General features: G+C 27.6%; 1 protein-coding gene across 1 annotated transcript in view; it reads left to right on the top strand.

Moving 5' to 3' along the window:
* Window positions 1-219: 219 nt before the first annotated feature.
* Window positions 220-19,237, top strand: part of LOC129908235 (kettin homolog) — a 95,507-nt gene continuing 76,489 nt past the window's right edge. Inside the window, 1 exon segment of the mRNA XM_055984605.1 lies at window positions 220-704. Within this exon segment, the coding sequence (XP_055840580.1) occupies window positions 570-704 (135 nt within the window). The 5' untranslated portion in view covers window positions 220-569.

The raw sequence follows: 19,237 nt of genomic DNA on the forward strand, positions 1-19,237 counted from the left end.
ATTTTTTCTGTCGTTTTTTTTTTTTTGTTATTGTTATCGATATTTTGTCGATTTTAGAGATCTTTTGAATAGAAAGTGATCCCACCCCAAAATATTCGCACCTTGATTTTTTTTCTACCTCTTTCAAATTTGAAACCTAAAAAAAAAACAAAAAAAAACCATCGCATTTTTTTTTTTTGATGAATTAAAATAAAAATAGAAATACAAAAACAGAAATAAAAACACGCAATCAAATGAAGTCATTTTTCGCAGAAGAAGAAACTGCTTCGCGGCGGGCGTTGTAGAATTTTAAACGAATTTTTTTTTCTGTTACAGTTTTTTGTGCAAGTTTTTTTTTTTTTTTTAGTCTCTTTTGGATACCTTTCAATTCGCCAGGATATACTTAATATCTATCTAAAAAGAAAGAGCGAGCTATTTTTTTGGTGGACTTTTTGTGCAAAACTTAAAAAGGAAGCCTGTAGAATACCTGATTTGGGTTTGAAAAAAAAAGAATAAAGTTAGTGCCATAAAAGATTTCACGGTTATTAAAAAAACACAAGAGCAAGAGCAAACTGCTGCAAGCAACAGCCATGGATTCTTCAATGTCTTCGTTGTATTCGCGCGGCGATAATGACTCTGACGGACTAACAGCAATACGGGCTACAACTATTGGAACCGTTGTTGTACGCAGTGGACCAATTCAAATGGTGATCGCACTTTTGCAAGTAAGATACTTTTTTTTCAGTTGAATTGTTTTCTCTTTTGGAAACAAATTTTGATCGTGTTTTAAAAAAGATAGAAAAAAAAACGTTTGCTACAATCTATGTGGAGGGAAAAGAATGAAAAGACAAAAATTAACAATAAATTCAAGGTCACACTAATGAAGTGTGTGGCCGTGAAAAAATAAATTCAATGATTGAATTAATTTAAATTTTTTTGATATTCATGAAAAGTTTGATAGCTGTTTTTTTTTAGTTGGTTGATATTGTTTTTGTGAATTTACGGCAATAGGCCTAGGAATCAAACTGTGTAATTAACAAAATAATGAAATTTTAATAACATAACAACACTTACATTTAAGCCGATTAAAGGTTACTAGTGTTTAATTTAAATGGCACGCACTTTGTGTGAAACAAGGAAAAAACTATATTTCAAACCATCCATTGTTTAAACAGTTGAAAATAAGTTTGATTTCAATGGTGTAAAACAGTGTTTTTTTTTTGTTGTTGTCTTGTTTAGAAAACGAATTTAAAATCAATTGTTCTTCCCTTTGGGTTTAAATTGAGTCATTCGTGTTGTGTTTTGATACAAACTACCTACTTTTATTTTACCCCAATTTTATATTAAATTTGAAGACATTAAATTTCAGAGGGAATTTTCAAATGTAAAAATAAACATTTTCAAAGTTAGTGAAAAAATTATAATACAAAAGTGTTATTATAACTATCATCAATCCTTTTTTAAGGAAATAATTTTGTTTGCGTTTTCGGAAAAAAGGAATACAAAAAACTGTTTTTTTTTCTTTTTCTTTATTCAATCATTCGAGGAAGAGTGATTTTTGTCTCAATTTTTTTTTTGTTCAGTCTCCAAGTTGTTTTGTATATGAAAAAAAAAGAAAAACATTAAAAAAATTTTTATTTATATGTTTTTATCTAGTAAAATATTTAATTTTTAAAACTTTATTTTGTTTTTTATATTTTTTAATTTTATTGTTAATTAATTAATTAATAATTAAATATTATAATAAACAAATAAAGTTGTTAAAAATTAAATATTTTTTAAATAAAAACATTTAAATTAAAAATTTTGCATGTTTTTCTTCTTTATTTCATTAACATCAAAGACTGACAAGTTTTCGCTGACTAAAACATACATTTAATTTAGAAAATTAAATTAAAAAAATATTAAAATTATTAAGATTTAAGTTATCAAACTCAGAATTTAGAACAAAAACAAAAAAGGAATCTTTTTTTTAAATATTAATTTTCTTTCAGGACTTAATTGAATTATTTATTATTATTAATTAAATGTAGAGTTTTTAAATAAATCTTTCTAAATTCTTAAAAGAACTAAAATAGTTATAGTGATTATGAAGAAAAGCGGATTTTGATAAAATATAGTTGAGGAATTTTAATCAGAAACTATATCGCTTAGAATTGTAATGATTTTAAATCCATGACTGGGTCGCAAGTACTTGCTCTTATGGGAAAAATTTGCTTAAAATTAAAAAGATTTTTAATGTAAAAATAGATTAAAGAATAAAATGAGAAATTTAACAATAAGTTAATAGTTATCAAATATTTGATTTTCAATTTGTTGATTTAATTGTCCATTTCTAGAAAATTGATTTTTCAAAAACAAAACAAAAAAAAAATTACCATGTTTTTTTAATACAAAAATAATTTTTTTTGGATATTTAAAGTATTACGTTTTTTACAAAACAAAAATCGTTGAAATTAGTTAAGTGTTTTATGAGATAGTCAGAAATCAAGAAAACGGTTCTATGGCAGGTTTCGTTATTAACAATTTTTGCGTTAAAATTTTGTTTTTTTTTTTTCAATGCATTTTTGAGAAGAAGTCACTTGAACTATTAATTGAGTACGCCCCAAATGTTTAAGTTGAAATGTTTAACTGTTTTTCCTGTTGATTGACTCTCTAAAACGTACTATGAAGAAAAAGTGTAACAAAATTATAAAAACTTAGAACTTTTCATGGGAAATTTAGAATTTGGAGGATGGAAGGACCAATTTTTTTATTTTAGTTCAACGAATAATACCTAAAATGTTAAGAAAATCTTTAAGAATATCAATTTCAATTTTGTAGAAATAAATTTGAATTTAAAATTGTCAATACTTTGAAAATTCAGCTCCGTCATAGAAAATATTTAACTTTTCTCAATATGTAGGTATTATTTAAATTTCACTCATGATTTTAACCATAACTAGTTCAATTATTTTGATGTACCTACAACCAATCTAAATTTTATTTTCAAAAAAGGAAAAAGTGCTTGTGTTACTTTTTTAAGTAGTTTTTTTTTTTGTTTTGTCTTTTTTGAGCGAAAAAAAAAAACAAAAAAAAAAACTTTTATTTAAATTTTAGAAACTACTACAAAAATTTTGTATTTTTCCAAAACGTATAATAATAGGGGAAAGTGGCCTAAAATGGCACCCCAAGGTAAAATGGCCCCCTTGCTAGAAATCGTAGAATCGAAAATAATTAGAAAGTTTTATGAACGCGATTCTTTAGTTTATCTGGCAAAACCAACATATACGAAATTTCAGGAACTTCAAGCCATTATTTGAAATTTGACAGGTCAAACTGTCTCTATCCACATCAAAAAGTACACTCGTTAAAATTTTGTGAAATTTTTTTTGAAAAAAAAAGTATAAAAAACATTGTATTTTGGAAATAGAAGTTAATGTGTGTACTCATGAAGTATTTCTTATTAATTAACTGAAATAAGTTGGTTTAAAACGATTTTAAATTTTTTGGTGTAAAAATTAAATTGAAAAAACTCAAAATGGGCAAAATGGCCTACTTAGTGCTCGGGTTAAATGGCATACCTATATCACATGTCATTTTAAATTTTTTTTTCACATTTTCATTTTTTTAAAGTGAAAATAGTTGCTATTTATGAACGATGTACAGAGAGCAAGTCCTGGACTGAGGAAAGCCCTTGATTCCGTCAAAAACCTAGAAAAGGGCTTCCAAAACACTCAAAGTTGCAAAAACTACAAAAAAGAGACGAGCAACCAACAAGAACTGGGTTTTGAATGACTCGATGAAAGATCTAGGGGGATTAAGCACCACTTGTTCCAATAAAATGGAAAAGAAGCCCTTTGATTCAATTTTGCATTTAAAATCACGTATGTTTGGACAGTGTGCCATTTTACCCGGGTATCAGTGAAATTTGTAGACGTCTTGAAAATTAAAAAAATTAAATACTTTTTGGAACTTTTTCAACTCGCAAATGAAAAAAATGTGAGAGTAATATATTAAACTTTGAAAAGTATATAGCATTTAAGTTTGAATGCTACTGTTTTTCGAGATATAGGACATTTTCCTTAGGGGGGCCATTTTAGGCCACCTTCCCCTACAGTCAAATAAGGTGAAAATCTCCATTTCGCTTTTTGACCTTGAAAGTCGCGCCCAGCGGACATGAGATTTTTCTAGACTTTTGAGGCATGTTATAGAATGCCAAAAGGAAGGTATTGAGGAAACAAAATTTCTATTAGCATTCATTCCAAAGTGAAACCCTTATTTGACTGGATTACAAATTATGTATTTTATTATGTTAAAACGAATTTTGTTTTTAAAGAAAGCACTTATTTTTAATAACAAATTTTGAAATTAAGCAATACTTTTAAAAGTCTTATGCTGTTTATTTATAAAAAAAAAAAAACATAAATTCCAATCACCATGTCGATTGACATAATTCATTTTAATTACTTGCACATGTTGTTTCAAAAAAAAAAAAAAAAAAAAAAAAACAAATAAACAAGCATATTGCCAAAACATCGTTTGCACATTCTTTAAGAATTCTTAAATGCAAAAAAAATAAAATAAAAACAAAAGCAATTCCAAATCATTTATACTTTAAAAAAATAACATCAAATACCCCAGTGGAAAAAAGAAATAACAATTTTTCAATTGAAAATGATGTAGTACAAAATCCGAGTTCAATTTATATTCATACAAACTTGCAATAGACATACAAATGTGTATAAAACAACGCCTCCACGAAATATACATCTTTTCTAAGTTCCAATTTAATTCTATAGATTCTAATGTATCTTCAAACATTAAACGAATTTTCGACACCCAACTTATTTGGCAATTACATCACCATGCTACATCACCGCAAAGAAATTGTATGAAGTTCTTGTCTGTGTGTGCTGAAAATATATCCTCCCATCCAGCATATTGGCCCCAATAAATTTTCGGGGTTGATTTTTGGTCATTAGTTGTATGAATTCGATACAGTCAGCTCTGACGAAATAGAGCCACATAGGTAAAATATTGTACTGAAAACTATTATCAATGTAAATTTAACAAAAATATGATTTTAATCACAAGGCAAAGAAAATTGCATGAAATACTAGATATGAATATTTACTTGATAAAATATTAAAGATTAAAGATTTAAGGGTATAATAGTGAATTACAAATTTCAATAAGTTGAATTATTTTTTCAGTCATGGAAACATTTTTCTTAAAAAAAAGTTACGCATACACCACAGTGACCCTCAACAAATTCATATTAATATTGAATAATTTATCTCAGTTAAAATATTCTTGAATTAAAATTTAAAACTAAATGACTTTATTTGCGTGTAAGATAGTGTAATTTTATTCCAAAAACCAAAAAACCATAAAATCTCTTTCAAATATTCATTCTATTAAAATGGATAACTTTGGCACGAGATTTATTTTCAAAGATTAAAAAAAATTACTCAAAAAAAATGCAATGATTTCTAAAATTAGCATTTTACTGAATTTGTTGATGAATAGTTTCTCATATGAATCATTCTCAAGTCGATATATGCTTCGATTGTGAAAGTAAACCATTCGATGTTTTCGTATAGAAATGCGAACTATTTGGCCACATCGAAGAAAAAAAAAAAAACAATATAATTTTACGATAAGTATAGACAGAAAGTAGATATAAAAATCTCCTTTGGATTGGAACTGATTAACGCGCTGATTTCCCGATACAATGTGGTTCTGGAGTGGAAATATGTTTGTGCGGTATTGTATCTTGTATGATGCCCAGTGACCCAGTTTGGAGCAAAAAACCATTAATGTCAGTAAAAATCTAAACAACCATTCGTTTTGCTCTGATTTTGCTCTATTATACGGCGACGACGACGCGGACAAGAACTCGCAGTAGAAACACATTATTCTCTTTAACGTCCACCTAAGTGCATTCAAGAATGGATAAATGTGTGTGTGCTATACAAAAGTAGTGATGATTAAAACTTTCAACTAACTCTATGGGGATCTTTTTTGTTGAGAGAAAAAAAAAGAAAAACTACGAAACGCATTAATCTATCTATTGCGGAAAAACATAAAAAAAAAAATCTCAAATACTTGAGCTGTACATCATTCTGTTGTAGAACACACTGGCAGCACCAACAAGACTGTTGAAATGACTGCGGAAAGTCTTGATGTCATTTCAAAACGAAAGAATTTATAGCCAACTCATGCACGCATGTTGTGATTGGGATTTGCATAAAACAAGTACATTTTGACACGATCAGCGAGATGTGTCTCCCGCTCAGTCTGACTCCCTTGGAAAAAAAAAGATCCTTGTGGAATATTTTATGTAGGCAAACGCATTTTCTGTGAAATCACACTGAATGTTAAAATAAGAAGTGATGATGATGATGTGAACATCAGAATGTCTAGACACAAGATCGATGGACTGAGAATATGAATTGAGGTATTGATGCATTTGTTATTTTAATTTCGAATTCTGAAAAATTTAGCGATTTTAAAATATCAATGTCACCAAGTAGTAAAACCATATGACTCATAGGCCGCTCAAGTAAAGCTTAAGAATTTACATACAACTTCTATAAAGTTTGAAGATTCTTTGCCTCAGCGAATGTGACTTTTTACACTTCCATATTGAATAGAAATATTTAAATAAGAGAGTTAGAGCAATTAACATTACTCTGTTTTCAGCCGTTGATTTAATTGTTTATACTGTAGGAAATTGAAACTTTGCCCGCCGATAGTCGATACTGAAAAAGAGGTTGTCTGTAAAGCCGGTTTACTTACGATGATTTTACGTGATAACGTTGTCAGAAAACAGGTTTTGTGCTTTTGTTTAAAATGAGTCAATTGAAGCGTTTACTTATTTCAAACAATCATAATTTACAAGAAAAAGCTAAAAAAAAAAAAATACCTTTTTTATTTTCTCATTATATTAATTTTTATTTTTTTATTTTAAAAGCTTACAAAAAAAAATTATGCAATTTAAAAGCCAAGTATTTCTTCTTAAAAATAAAACTATTTTTAAATTTTTACAATGCGCAAAAAGTATAAAAATAATTTAGTGAAAACAATCATTTTCATCAAAAAAAGCAAAAAATAACATGAATTTTTATCTTCTCACGTCATTAATTCCATTTTTTTTTTCCCTAACAACCTATAAAAATTTTTATACCATCTGAAAGCTTATTGTCTTAGCTCTAAATATATATATCGATCAGGTCTATGAGACATCTACAAAAAGACCTGGAATTTTTGGAACTCGATCAAATTTCATTAAAAAAAGCAAAAAAAAAATTTTTTTGATATCCTGATATCCTATGTAATCAATTTTTTTGTTTAACAACCTATAAAAAATATTATACCATGTGAAAGCTTTTTATTTCACCTTTCACGTATCAATCTTATTTCAAAGATGCCTACAAGAGAAGTTAGAATTTTTTAAAATCAACCATATCGAATTTCCAGACTCAGATTACGGTACTTCCCACACTGGTGGCTGTTCGGGGGGGCAACTACAGGTACGTTCAAAAAAAACGTTATAGCTTAGTTTCAAAAGATTTTTTTTTTCAACATTTTTCTTTTGTATACGAATTTGGAAAAAATTTATTTTTCATTATAAAAAAAAAAATACCTTCATATTCCAAAATATTTAAAAATATTTTTGTTTTGAAATTGTTTATTTACCACTGGTGTTTTGAGGTTTTTCGCAAGTTTCCTGATTTAACATTGTGTAGCTTGTAGTAGGTCTACCGTTATGTGTGATCTGATATACTAACTTAATGAAAGGTAATTGTATCAGGATGCTCATGAAAGTTTAATTTAATTTCTATCTGCTCTTGGTTAAAAGTTATGACCTGTTGAATTCTAAAATTTTATTTTACCGTTATCTCAAAATTGTGTTTACGAAAATGATTGAAACTTCGCACACATTCAGTTGTGGTCATGGTCCATCATTACTCCATATACTATATTCCTGTATCCATCATTACTCCATATACTATATTCCTGTATCTATTAAAGAAAAAAAGATAAAAATAAAAAACGATGAAAATCGGTTAAAAACGGTCAAAATACGTGTTTTTTGAAACTTGTTTCTTCCGTTATTCAGTACAAACTCACAAAACGATTCAAATTTTTTGCATAAGGCCAAAAACTACATGTCCTATAAGTTTCAGATTTTTTGAACGCTCCAAAAAAAAGCTAAAAATCAAAATTTACTCAAAAATACCACTAAAAAACAAGGTGTTTTTCAAAAATTCATATTTCGAAACGCAAAGTGTTGGAAAAAAATCCGTATTAGACGCCTAATTTTTTTTTCCTCATCTTTCACCTGGCTCCTTTAGAATTGTCAAAAAAAAAATTCCCCTACCCAAAATCGTCATTTTGTCATAGCCCCAACGATTGTACAACGTTCAAAAAAAACGTTATAGCTTAGTTTCAAAAGATTTTTTTTTTTCAACATTTTTCTTTTGTATACGAATTTGGAAAAAATTTATTTTTCATTATAAAAAAAAAAATACCTTCATATTCCAAAATATTTAAAAATATTTTTGTTTTGAAATTGTTTATTTTTTCCCATAAGTTCAAAAATTTTTATCAATAAAAATGCATAAAAAAGGTACAAAAAAAAACATTTTGCATCATGTCAAAGATTATGATCATTTATCATTGAAAAAATTCGATCGAATAAAACAAAAACAACCACTCGATGGATTGGACTGAAACTTTGTAGGTTTTTTGTGGGCACTGTAAAAAGCACATTTACCTACTCGTTTTCTCGATTTTCCAACTTAGCTAAGGATCCATAAAATGTTTAAGTTGGAGAAAAAAAATTTCTAATTCGAAGATTACTCGAATTAGAAAAAAAAAACTGTCGGTATTCATTACAATGGAATTTATCACGTTGCTTGACACATTTTTAGATCGAAAGATCTCAAAAGTAGAAAGTTTGAACTTTAAAACTTTTTTAAAATTCCAGTATGACTGTTTTTAAGGGAAATACAGTCACTTCAAAAAAAAAATGAACAAATTTTTAATAATTGTTTTCTTTGATCCTATATAATATCAGTTAATGTCAATGAACTGGTCTCACTTAAAATTCTAAGACTTATAGTCATAAGATCTCCAAAGAAATTCATCTACCTTCATTTGAAAGCAAGAATATCTCTCCAATATCTATAAAATATCAGAAGCAACAGCTGGTCTAATGCCATTAAAACGTCACAATTTTTAATGAAGCGTTCTTTTTATCTCGAATATATGAAATAAAATTTTGCTTCCTCATTAGTGACGTTGCGCTTTGCCAAAGAAGAAGAAGTGTCAGAGCTTCAAGTGCCGCAGGTCATTACTTACTCCAGTCCAATGATGGCTGTGATGTGGCCCATCAGCATCAGAACACAGCACTCTCTCTCTATAGAGTACCTCCGCCATGGACCGCGACGCGAATATCTAATTCTAAATTCAAATTTATGAACGCGTTTGCATTCGCGTGTGTAGAATTTTACATCATGTTCGTCTTGTCAAGAAGTTGTTTTTTTTTTCGCTTTTTTGTTTTTATTCTACCAGCGGCACAGATTAGAAGCCATGTCGTGGAAATGCCACAGAGGAGACAAGCCGCGGCAAAGATGTACGCGTTTCACCAACTTTATCCCATCGAAGAAGATATAGAATAGAACTTCTTTTTCTTACTTTATGATGCTCGTAGAGCTCTAAAGGCTAAGACTGGGGGACTTTTTAAAAGCTGCTTGCCAACGGGCCACTTCACCATTTCAAGCGATTCACTTTAAACGAGTCTCGAGAGGAACGCACTAGATGTGGCATCATCCAAACATCTATTACACACACCGACCATAACCTAACTTAGCAACAACAACAAATATTGGTCTTCTTCCAAAAGCCAAATGGTTCCTTAACATGCTGCGGAATTGTAAACTACTCGCACAGTTGGCCAATGCGCAATTAAGAAAGGTAAATCTGCATATAAAATTGTTAGATATCTTGTCTCTGGACATGTTGCCACTTAATTGCTTGTTGCATGATGCGCTTAAAGGAAAAAAACTGAAAGAAATCCGGGTTCGAGAGATATTTGAATTGATCTTCTTATTGTCAACAAACACGACTCCCTCGAACTTTTCTTCAAATCTCCTAATTGTTAACTTTAAATGGCTTTTGGCTGTTTTACGTTTTAATTTTACTCCTATACCGCTATCCGGTAAATCAGAAAGCGTGCGCGCATACTCTCTTAACTCTTTGGGGCAATTTACTTAACCGCTTCTTTGGTATCTCAAAACGTGCAAGAAACGCTGAAGAAAGTATTAACCGCTAAACAAAGTAATTTGTTATAGTCTGGGCAATAAAACTGTGTTTTTTATGGAAATGAAAATTGTATTGTCAGTTTATGGTAAGTGGAAAAAATCTCATCAACATTACTTCTTAGACTATTATCTTCGATGCCACCGACCAAGTTTATACCTCAACCGTGAATTAAAGTGCAATTATTTTAGTAAATTTAATCTAAAAAGGTACATAATGGCTTTTTGCGTTTTTTTTTATGTGCGCGATGCGAGTCAATTTATTCGGTGCAATATCAGTGAATTAAATTTTTGTCAGATTAATTTTTTAATTGATGGTAATTAGATGCTTTTAACGGCGCTGGAGCAAAAGAAAACCGAATAATTTGTGTTCCTACTTATGGTTTTTTTTTATAGAGAGATGGATAAATATGTCAGTAAGCAAGATATTATAAGTTTTTAGTTTTAAATTTAATTTATTTATTTTTTTGTTTTGATGTGGGTGCAAAGTCACTCAGTTGTTTAAAACAACATAATTGTGGAATGTTAATAAATTTCAAATATGTGCTGAATTTTTGGTCCTATTTAAGATGATCTATAAAGTAAATGTCATCCATGAAATAGTATAAAAATTATTTAAAAATAATAATGTATTCGGTTTTAATTGACCCTAATAATTTTGCATGTGCCAGCGCAAATATCCTGAAAAACCTTTGTGTTGTAGAATTAAGCCTTACTCAATTGTCACTTAAGGTATAACAAACGTACTCGAATTTCACTTCAATAATAATAATTTTCCAAAAAAAACAAAAACATAAAATCCAACTTTTCAAATTTATTTTGAAAAATTCAAAATAACTTTCACATAAAAATCCTTTTACAATTTTTTTTTTATAATAATCAACAACATTAAAAAAAAAATGAATCTCAAAAATTTGATTTTTCAAAAAAAAAAAAAAAAAAAAAAAACACGACTGTGTGGCACAGACTTGCTCTTATGGTAAAATTACTGCAGCTCATGGTTAAAGCTTTTTAATATGAACCTATTTTAAAAATGTTGGAAAAAATTGTAATTTTTTTTATTTTAACCGTTTTAAATTATCTGGCCATGAGGTTTGATCTTTTATTTTTTTGTGTAAAAATGAATTATGCTTCCTACGCTAATAATTGATATTTTGTATTTAACAAATCTTTCACTAATACATTGCCTAAAAATAAGAAACAATTAATTATTCAAAATACGCCGAAAAAATATTTGTTAGGTGTGATACTAGTTTGATATTTTAAAACAAGTTTTTATTGCAGTTTTCAAAATAGTAGGTATAAAAGTTTCCAAAGTTGAAGTTAGATCGAAAAATATTATAATTTGAGTAAAAAAAATAGGGTTTTCAGAGCAAAAACACAAACTGAGAAAGGTTTATGTAAAAAAATTCAAAAAAGTTCTAGTAGATATTTAAAAGAATTTACAAATGTGTTTTTTTTTTTTAATAAAAAAAATATTGCGTTTGACTTTACGATTCTGTATAAAAATTTTGTTTGAAATCGGTTAAGTCGATTACGAGAAATGTAAAAATAAAAAAAAATTCTATGGCTAAATTTTTCAAAAATTCTGTTATGAACAAAAAAATGTTTTTTATGTGCAGGTAACATGCTTTTGCACTTTTAAAACAAATTTCGACTATTATTGCCTCTAAGGAATCTTCCAAGACTGTGAACTACATAGTTTGAAGAATATCGCACAAGTAGGAGCTGGAGTTATAAAAAACAGAAAGATATACTGAATATTGTACAGAGAACTGCACCGTGTTAAAAATGAGGGAATTTTGCTTTTGATGAAGATATTATACTGTTAAGAACAACGTGTTAAGGCTTTCGCATTTTTCTTATAATATAATTTTCATTTGCCACTATAAGAAAAACCGTTCAAAAAAAATGACATAAAATGCATTTTAGTACAATTTAATATTCTCATAGTACCCATTCTTTTTCGGTTTTCCCGACTTCAAGTCTATTTCATACTAATCACAGGAAGTTAAAACGCATAATTTGCAATTTTCATAAAATTATCATTCAAAGTATATGAACATGATAAAGGCACCAAACAACTTTTTAGTAGACTAAATATCAAAGTTTGCTTCTTACCAATTTTTACTTGCGATATACATAGGTACTATATATCAAGTTATGCATTCGTACAAAAAAAAAAAGTTGAGATAACATTTTTCCATGACATTACGATGGTAGACAATGCCAAAAAAGTGGGTCCCGGAAGTCCGTCTGTCTGTCTGTCTGTCTGTCTGTCTGTTTGTCAGTCTGTCTGTCTGTCTGTCTGTATAAGGAGCTACAGCCTAAACGGATGGACCAATCAATGTCAAACTTGGTATGTAGTGTTATTTGGCGACTCTCCAGAGGGGTTTTTGGAATTATTTTTTTGGACCAAAAATAACGGTACTTGTCATATACCGATTTTAGTAAAATTGAAATATCTCGAAAACGGCTCCAACGATTTTGTTTAAAAAATTTAAATATGAGTTTTAAGACAAGGTCTATCTTTCAATGAAAAATTTTTTTTTTTTTCAAAATCATTATTAACGGTACCTGCCATAGAACCGTTTTTTTCAAATCGGATTATCTCCGAAACCGCTTATTCGATTTCAACGAAACTTTTTGTGAAGAAGCATTTATATAATATAAGTATAAGCCAAAAATTAAATTTTGAAAAAAATAATTTTTGGATTTTTAAAAAAATTTTGAAAATTTTTGTTTGAAAAATCAAATTTTCGAAAACGGGACATTGAATGTTTTTGAAATTTTGTTTCTAGATGTTGATTAGTGATTTCTACAAAATGGCATACCAATTTTATTTTAAAACTTTTTTTTCCAAAAAATTATTTATAAAAAATTAGTTTTTTAAAAAACGGCTCTAACGATTTTGAAAATTTTTTTTCTAAAAATACATGTTAATATATCAATCAAAACTGCATACTTGTTTTGGAGGGCAATTTGATTTCAGATTTTATTTTATTTTTTTTTTAACGAATTTTATTTTTTTTTCCAAACAATATAAAAAGTCTAAAAAATTTAAGCAACTTTAACTCTAAGAGCAAGTTCGTGCGACCCAGTCGTGCATTTTATTTTGATATAAACTAATTAGAATCTGAGACTAAAATTGACCGTTTGAAAAGACAAATAAAAATTTATTTTAAGCTCATTGTTGCTAATTTTGAATCTACTCCCTACCACAACTGAAATTCAATTTCAAAATTTGTATGCAACTTTGATTGGTTTACCTTTGGTTTGCTTAGCTATTATTTACCTTTTTCAATTTGCATCCGATCTGAATACTGCTACTACAGAAGGTTTTTCATTTCTTCATTCATATTTGAAATAAGCAAAACTGCTGCATTGAATAATATTTACACTGAGATTAAAACAAAGTAATTTTAAAAACTAGATAGTGATAAAAAAATAATAAATTTTCATTTTTATTTTTTTAATTAAACGTTTTTTCAAGAGGCATTATAACTGTCATCTATTAAGAATAATGATAGATAATACGAAATATGGCAAAGGTACAAACTAGCTTTGGTGTTCCATTTAGACCAGTGTAATGGATTACATATTAAATTAAAACAATCTTTAATAAAAAAAAATCTAAATTTTGCATACTGAACAAAATACGTGTAAAAGACAATAATTCCTTGGATTTACCGCCAAACCAATAATTTATCATAAAATCGATTTTATTTTTTTTTTTTTAATTGATAAATGATCTGAATTATAAATTTTTTTTCTTAGATTTTTAACCGACACTTGAATGAATTTTACGTCTTTGTAGTTTTTTTTTTTACAGAAACAAAAAAAAAAACTGTTCAGGTATAGAATACTGTCACATTTAATTAATGAGTCATTTCACATTATGACAGGTGAAACGATGCGATGTGTTGAATAAATTTTAAATGTTTAAAATTTATAAAAAAAAATCACATAATTGTGCGAGTATTTCATTGCATCATCATTCTAAGCGGTACGTCAATAATGTATTTTATGCACAAATTGGCAATTGCATTGTGAATTGGTCTTAAAAATTGCACATTTACGCGCAAAATATTTTTTTAACCTACCTACATACCTGATGGCATCAACAAAATGAAAAAAAAAAACAGACAAAATTAGAACAAATTTAGAACAAAACAGAAGAAAAAAAAAAAAGAAAATACCAATCCCCAACAAACTAAACAACGTAAACATTTAATTTTAGAAATCTAATTTGCTTTAATGTTTTTTTTTTTCTCGTTTTGTGTGTTGTGTAGTTTTTAATTTTATGTTTGATTTTTATTTTGCAATAGCAAAAAAAAATTAAAATACATTTCTTCTATGGTTTTTCAAAATGTAAACTTTTTCAAAAAATGAAAGGAAACATTAAAATTGATCTCGCAAGAACTACTAGTTTGAGTATGTAAATTGTAATTACAAAATTAACTTTGAAAAAAAAAAGATCTGAGGTAAACAGAACATTACTTTGACTTTCGATAATAATACTTCCAGTGATGAAGTCATTTTTTCTGCCTGGTTCTATATATGGTCAGTTGGTTATTATGGATTTAGTCACCAAGTTGTTGCAGTTTTTTTTCTTTTTTTTTGCCATTTGATAAATCTGTTAACAGAATTAAGTCTGAAAATTATATTTATCAGAAGGTTACTGTCATTTTTAATTATCAGTATTTTAAATTACCTACTTCACAGTTCACACCTTAAAACAATTAAGATGTAAGGCTTTTTATCAATGATGTTAAGAAACTTTTTTTACTTTTGGAAATTATGGTTAACTTTTTTAACAAAAAACTAAAATATTTTAAAAAATAGTGAAAGCAATAAATCAACTAGAAATATTCTAACGTCTAGTCTGCATCAGTTCAACTACTCGTAATAGCTCCTTGTCAATATTAAAATGGATCGAAGTATAACCATTTGAGGAAGTTCAAAGCATTTTTCTTGTAATTCATAAACAATCATAAAAATTAATTGAATTTTAGCTTTATAAAGTGTAAATGTCATTTTTAATATGGTCATGGTATTGGTATTTTAAATTAAAATCAATAAATTTATTGTATCGTTGTAACTTGTGTTAAAGCATTATTATATCAAGTAGAAACAAACAATTTAATTTAATATCACTGAAGACTCGAGAATAATTTATGTTTCTTTATGCCATTTTTGGACATATTGTTGTCTGCTGTCGACATATAAATGAGTCTGGAAATAAAATATGATATTCTGCGAATGAAAATAAATTAACATCTGCTGAAATGAAACCACTTCTTTAAGTAAGTGTTGATTTGTTTTTAAATTTCACAATATTCTGATTTTATTGAATATAAAAATGCAAACAATAACCATAAATTCATTGAGTGGTTTTATTTTTTTTTTTTTTTTACAAAAAGTAAGACATTAACACAATGAAACTATGAAAATAAAAAAATAGTACACATACGCCACAGTGTACCAATGTAACATTAGTTATGTTTTAAAACATCTGCAGTAGTTATGACTAATGCAAATACATAAATTCCTACGAAATTATTAAATAAAAGGTTTCAACATTTAATTTTTGGAAGCAATAATTCTTTTTATAGTGGAGTAAGTAAAGTAAGTAAAGCAAAAAAAAATGGCAATATTAGGGAACCCGGTCGAACAGCTCCAATTTTAATGATCTTTTTTCTAAACTTCGGTAAATAAAAATGCTTTATCCTCTATAGGGTGAAAATTGCCGCTGTTTCACGTATCGTCCTTTTTTTTATTAAAGATTTTTGTGAACAAAAAAAATTTGTTTTCGAAAATTTTGCTTAATTTTCTTAAATTATATGATACTAAAAGATGACTAAGTAATTTAAGGAAAAACAAAATACGATGGAGTGAGGGACAGTTCATAGCGGCAGATGCAATTTTCTCACAAATTGATTTCAAACACAAAAAAAAAATATTTCAATACAACGGCAACACCTAAAATATTTAAATACACATTTTTTAAAGGCTTAGCTTATTTCTATTTTTTAATATCCGTAATAAAATATGAACTTATTTTTCAATTTTTTTGTACCATGTATATTATAGTGTGTCAAAATGCTAAAGTATGGAATTTTCAAATAGCTTTTAAAAGTTGCATTACTTATCAAAAATAAATCCTGCGTCTACAATTTTCATTTTAATTAATATTGAGACTCGCTCAAAATATAGGAAGAAATAGAAGAAATTTGGATTTTTAGAGATTTTTAAAATATATGTTTTTTTTAATTGCACCGTTTAAATACAAAAACAAATATATTAAATATATACTATACATATATTATATATATAAGAAAAAACTTTTAAGCTTATATTGGTTGGAATTGAACACTAAGTAAAGAAGCTGCGAAATAATATGCAAAGGAAAAGAAATCATTTTTTCATATAAAATCGTTTTTTTCCTAACAACTTCAACCGATTTGAGCGAGCCAAAGACGAACGATATTATAGTTTTTGTTTACATATTATTAAACCTTAGACCCTAATAAAACTTTTTGCCACTATTACATTGCAAAATTAGAGTTCTTTTTTTTGCCATACAAAAGTGACACACACTTATGTATATTATTTTTTGAATTCACAAAAGCTATGTAAAAAATTATCACAGTTTATAAAAAAAAAAATAAAAAGTATTTCATTTTTTTTAATACAATTTTTTGAAAATATGTAATATACCTAACTTTTTTTCAAAAATCAATACCTATGTAAATATAAAGTTATTTTTTCTTCATTCAACAACTTATGTTGTTGAAGGTTAACAAAAGATATACTTCAGTTTAAAAAAAAATGTGTTCGAGAAAACTGGCATAATTCAAAAATCTTAATTCTTCAGAAAAGCTGTTTTACCACATGTGGAGCCGTAGTGTAAAGTAGTAAAGTGGGAGAGCTGTGATCCAGTAGATTGGCATTAATAACCTCTAAAAGCAGGATTTTTGAGTTTTGCCGGTTTTCTTAAACAGCGACGACAAAGGAGTTAAGTCAAAAAAATCGATTTTCGGATTTTTATTGGACTTCACTCAGTTATTTTTTCTCTTTCGTTTGGTCCTACATGGGGTTTAAGTCAAAAAATTTTAAAATTGTGTGGTACTAAGGGCGAAAGTTGACTTAGTTCGTTTGTGTTTGCATTAATTTTTCATTTTTAAATTAAATAATTGATCCTAAGGGGTAAAGTGAAGAGGAAGACAGAAAAAGAATAGCCATTTTTTTACAGTATTATGTTAACTTAAAATGAATTCTCACATATGGTAATTAATCACATTGATATTCCCAACTTTAATTTATAAATTAATAAACAAGGATTTTTTCTTGACTTAACTCCTTTGGATCAAGTCTATTTTTGAAGATTAAATGGTTCTAAAGTGTTAAGTCAACACAATTATTTTTTAAGAACGTTCATTTTCTGGTCAATATGGATATTAAAATACCCAGATCTTATAACAGAATAACAGACAAAAATTGAAACTTAAATTTCATTCTCCGCAAAAGAACCTTTTCTGACTTAACCCCTTGTACAATATTTGGGAATCATTTAATTTATAAAATTTTAACAAAAAGCACTTTTAAACCTATAGAGGTTAAAGTATTTTTGATTCCCGACGTTGGGATGATCGATCATCAAAATTGGAGTTTTTGAGTCGGGTTCACGGGTTAGTTACTCCACTGCTAAGCATAACATTTTTCATGTTTATTTGGAAAAGAATTAACATACATGATCATAGAATATTTAATACTTTACAGATATATCAACGTATTTACTTAAAGTTTATTTAAAAACAAAACCTAATTTAATTGCGTGGAGTTGATCTTCTAATTTTCGTAAGAGCTACAAATGCCATAAAAAAAGCTTCAAACTGCTTATGAAAAAAAATTTTTCAGATTTCATCTGAAAATAAATTCAAACTTTACATATTAAATCCCCAAAATTACAAAAAATCTAAGAAAATTAGTTTTAAATTTGCCCCTACAAAAATAAACTATATGCACAAAAAAATAAATAGCTATAGAAAATTATTTCAATAGCTCTCTAATCTAGAAAGTCCATCTGTAATTGCATAAATCTTATAACGTTTTTTTGCAAAAAAAATTTTCTATAAGAAAATTTATAATGTGACCCACTTTTCTTTCTCATCCTCCTGCAACTGCAACTGCAAACTATACAACAGCTGCAATCATCAGTTTTAAATGACAACACGAAACAAATTTTTCAAAGTTAGCGCATATAACAAATCTTGACAATGTCGTGCGAGATTATTGTCTCGTCTTTTGCATTCAATTCACGACACAATGGGTGACATATATTTTTAAGTTTAACATTTATTTTTTTTTTTTTTTTGTTACCTGTGCAACATCATCACCTACACCAAGACAAAAAATATAAATAAATACAAAAAAATACGTCTCTGAGTGTGGCAATAGGTTATTGTACTTCAACCTTGCCACACAAAATAAATGTGTTAATTAATTTGTTTTGTTGTTATTATTTTTTTTTTTTAGTTTTTTGTTATTCTTGTTTATTTTTACACAAAAAAAAAAAAATTTAAAGCACATACAAAAAATAACAAACATTTGATATAAAAATAATTTCTATGAATTTTTGTACATTGTGTGTGCAGCTTTAATTTTTTTTGACATATTGCGTCATATGATCATTAATGGACGAAAATTGTTGTTAAACACTACGATTGAGATCATTGTTTTTATTTAAATCAGTTTTTTATTTGTTTTTTCTTTTAATGATCAAAAAAATAGTCGAAAACTGACCAAATGACTTCAGTTTGATTTTGAGAAGTGGTTTATGTTATGTAGTCTTTTTGGTTACTTTTAAGCTTCAATGAACAAAAAACAAAAAAAAACAGTGAATTTCGCAAAAGGGAGTGGTTTTGAATAATAATGTGTCACTGTTT

The sequence above is a fragment of the Episyrphus balteatus genome, chromosome 2 (assembly GCF_945859705.1).
Source record: "Episyrphus balteatus chromosome 2, idEpiBalt1.1, whole genome shotgun sequence".
Classification (NCBI taxonomy): Eukaryota; Metazoa; Arthropoda; class Insecta; order Diptera; family Syrphidae; genus Episyrphus; species Episyrphus balteatus.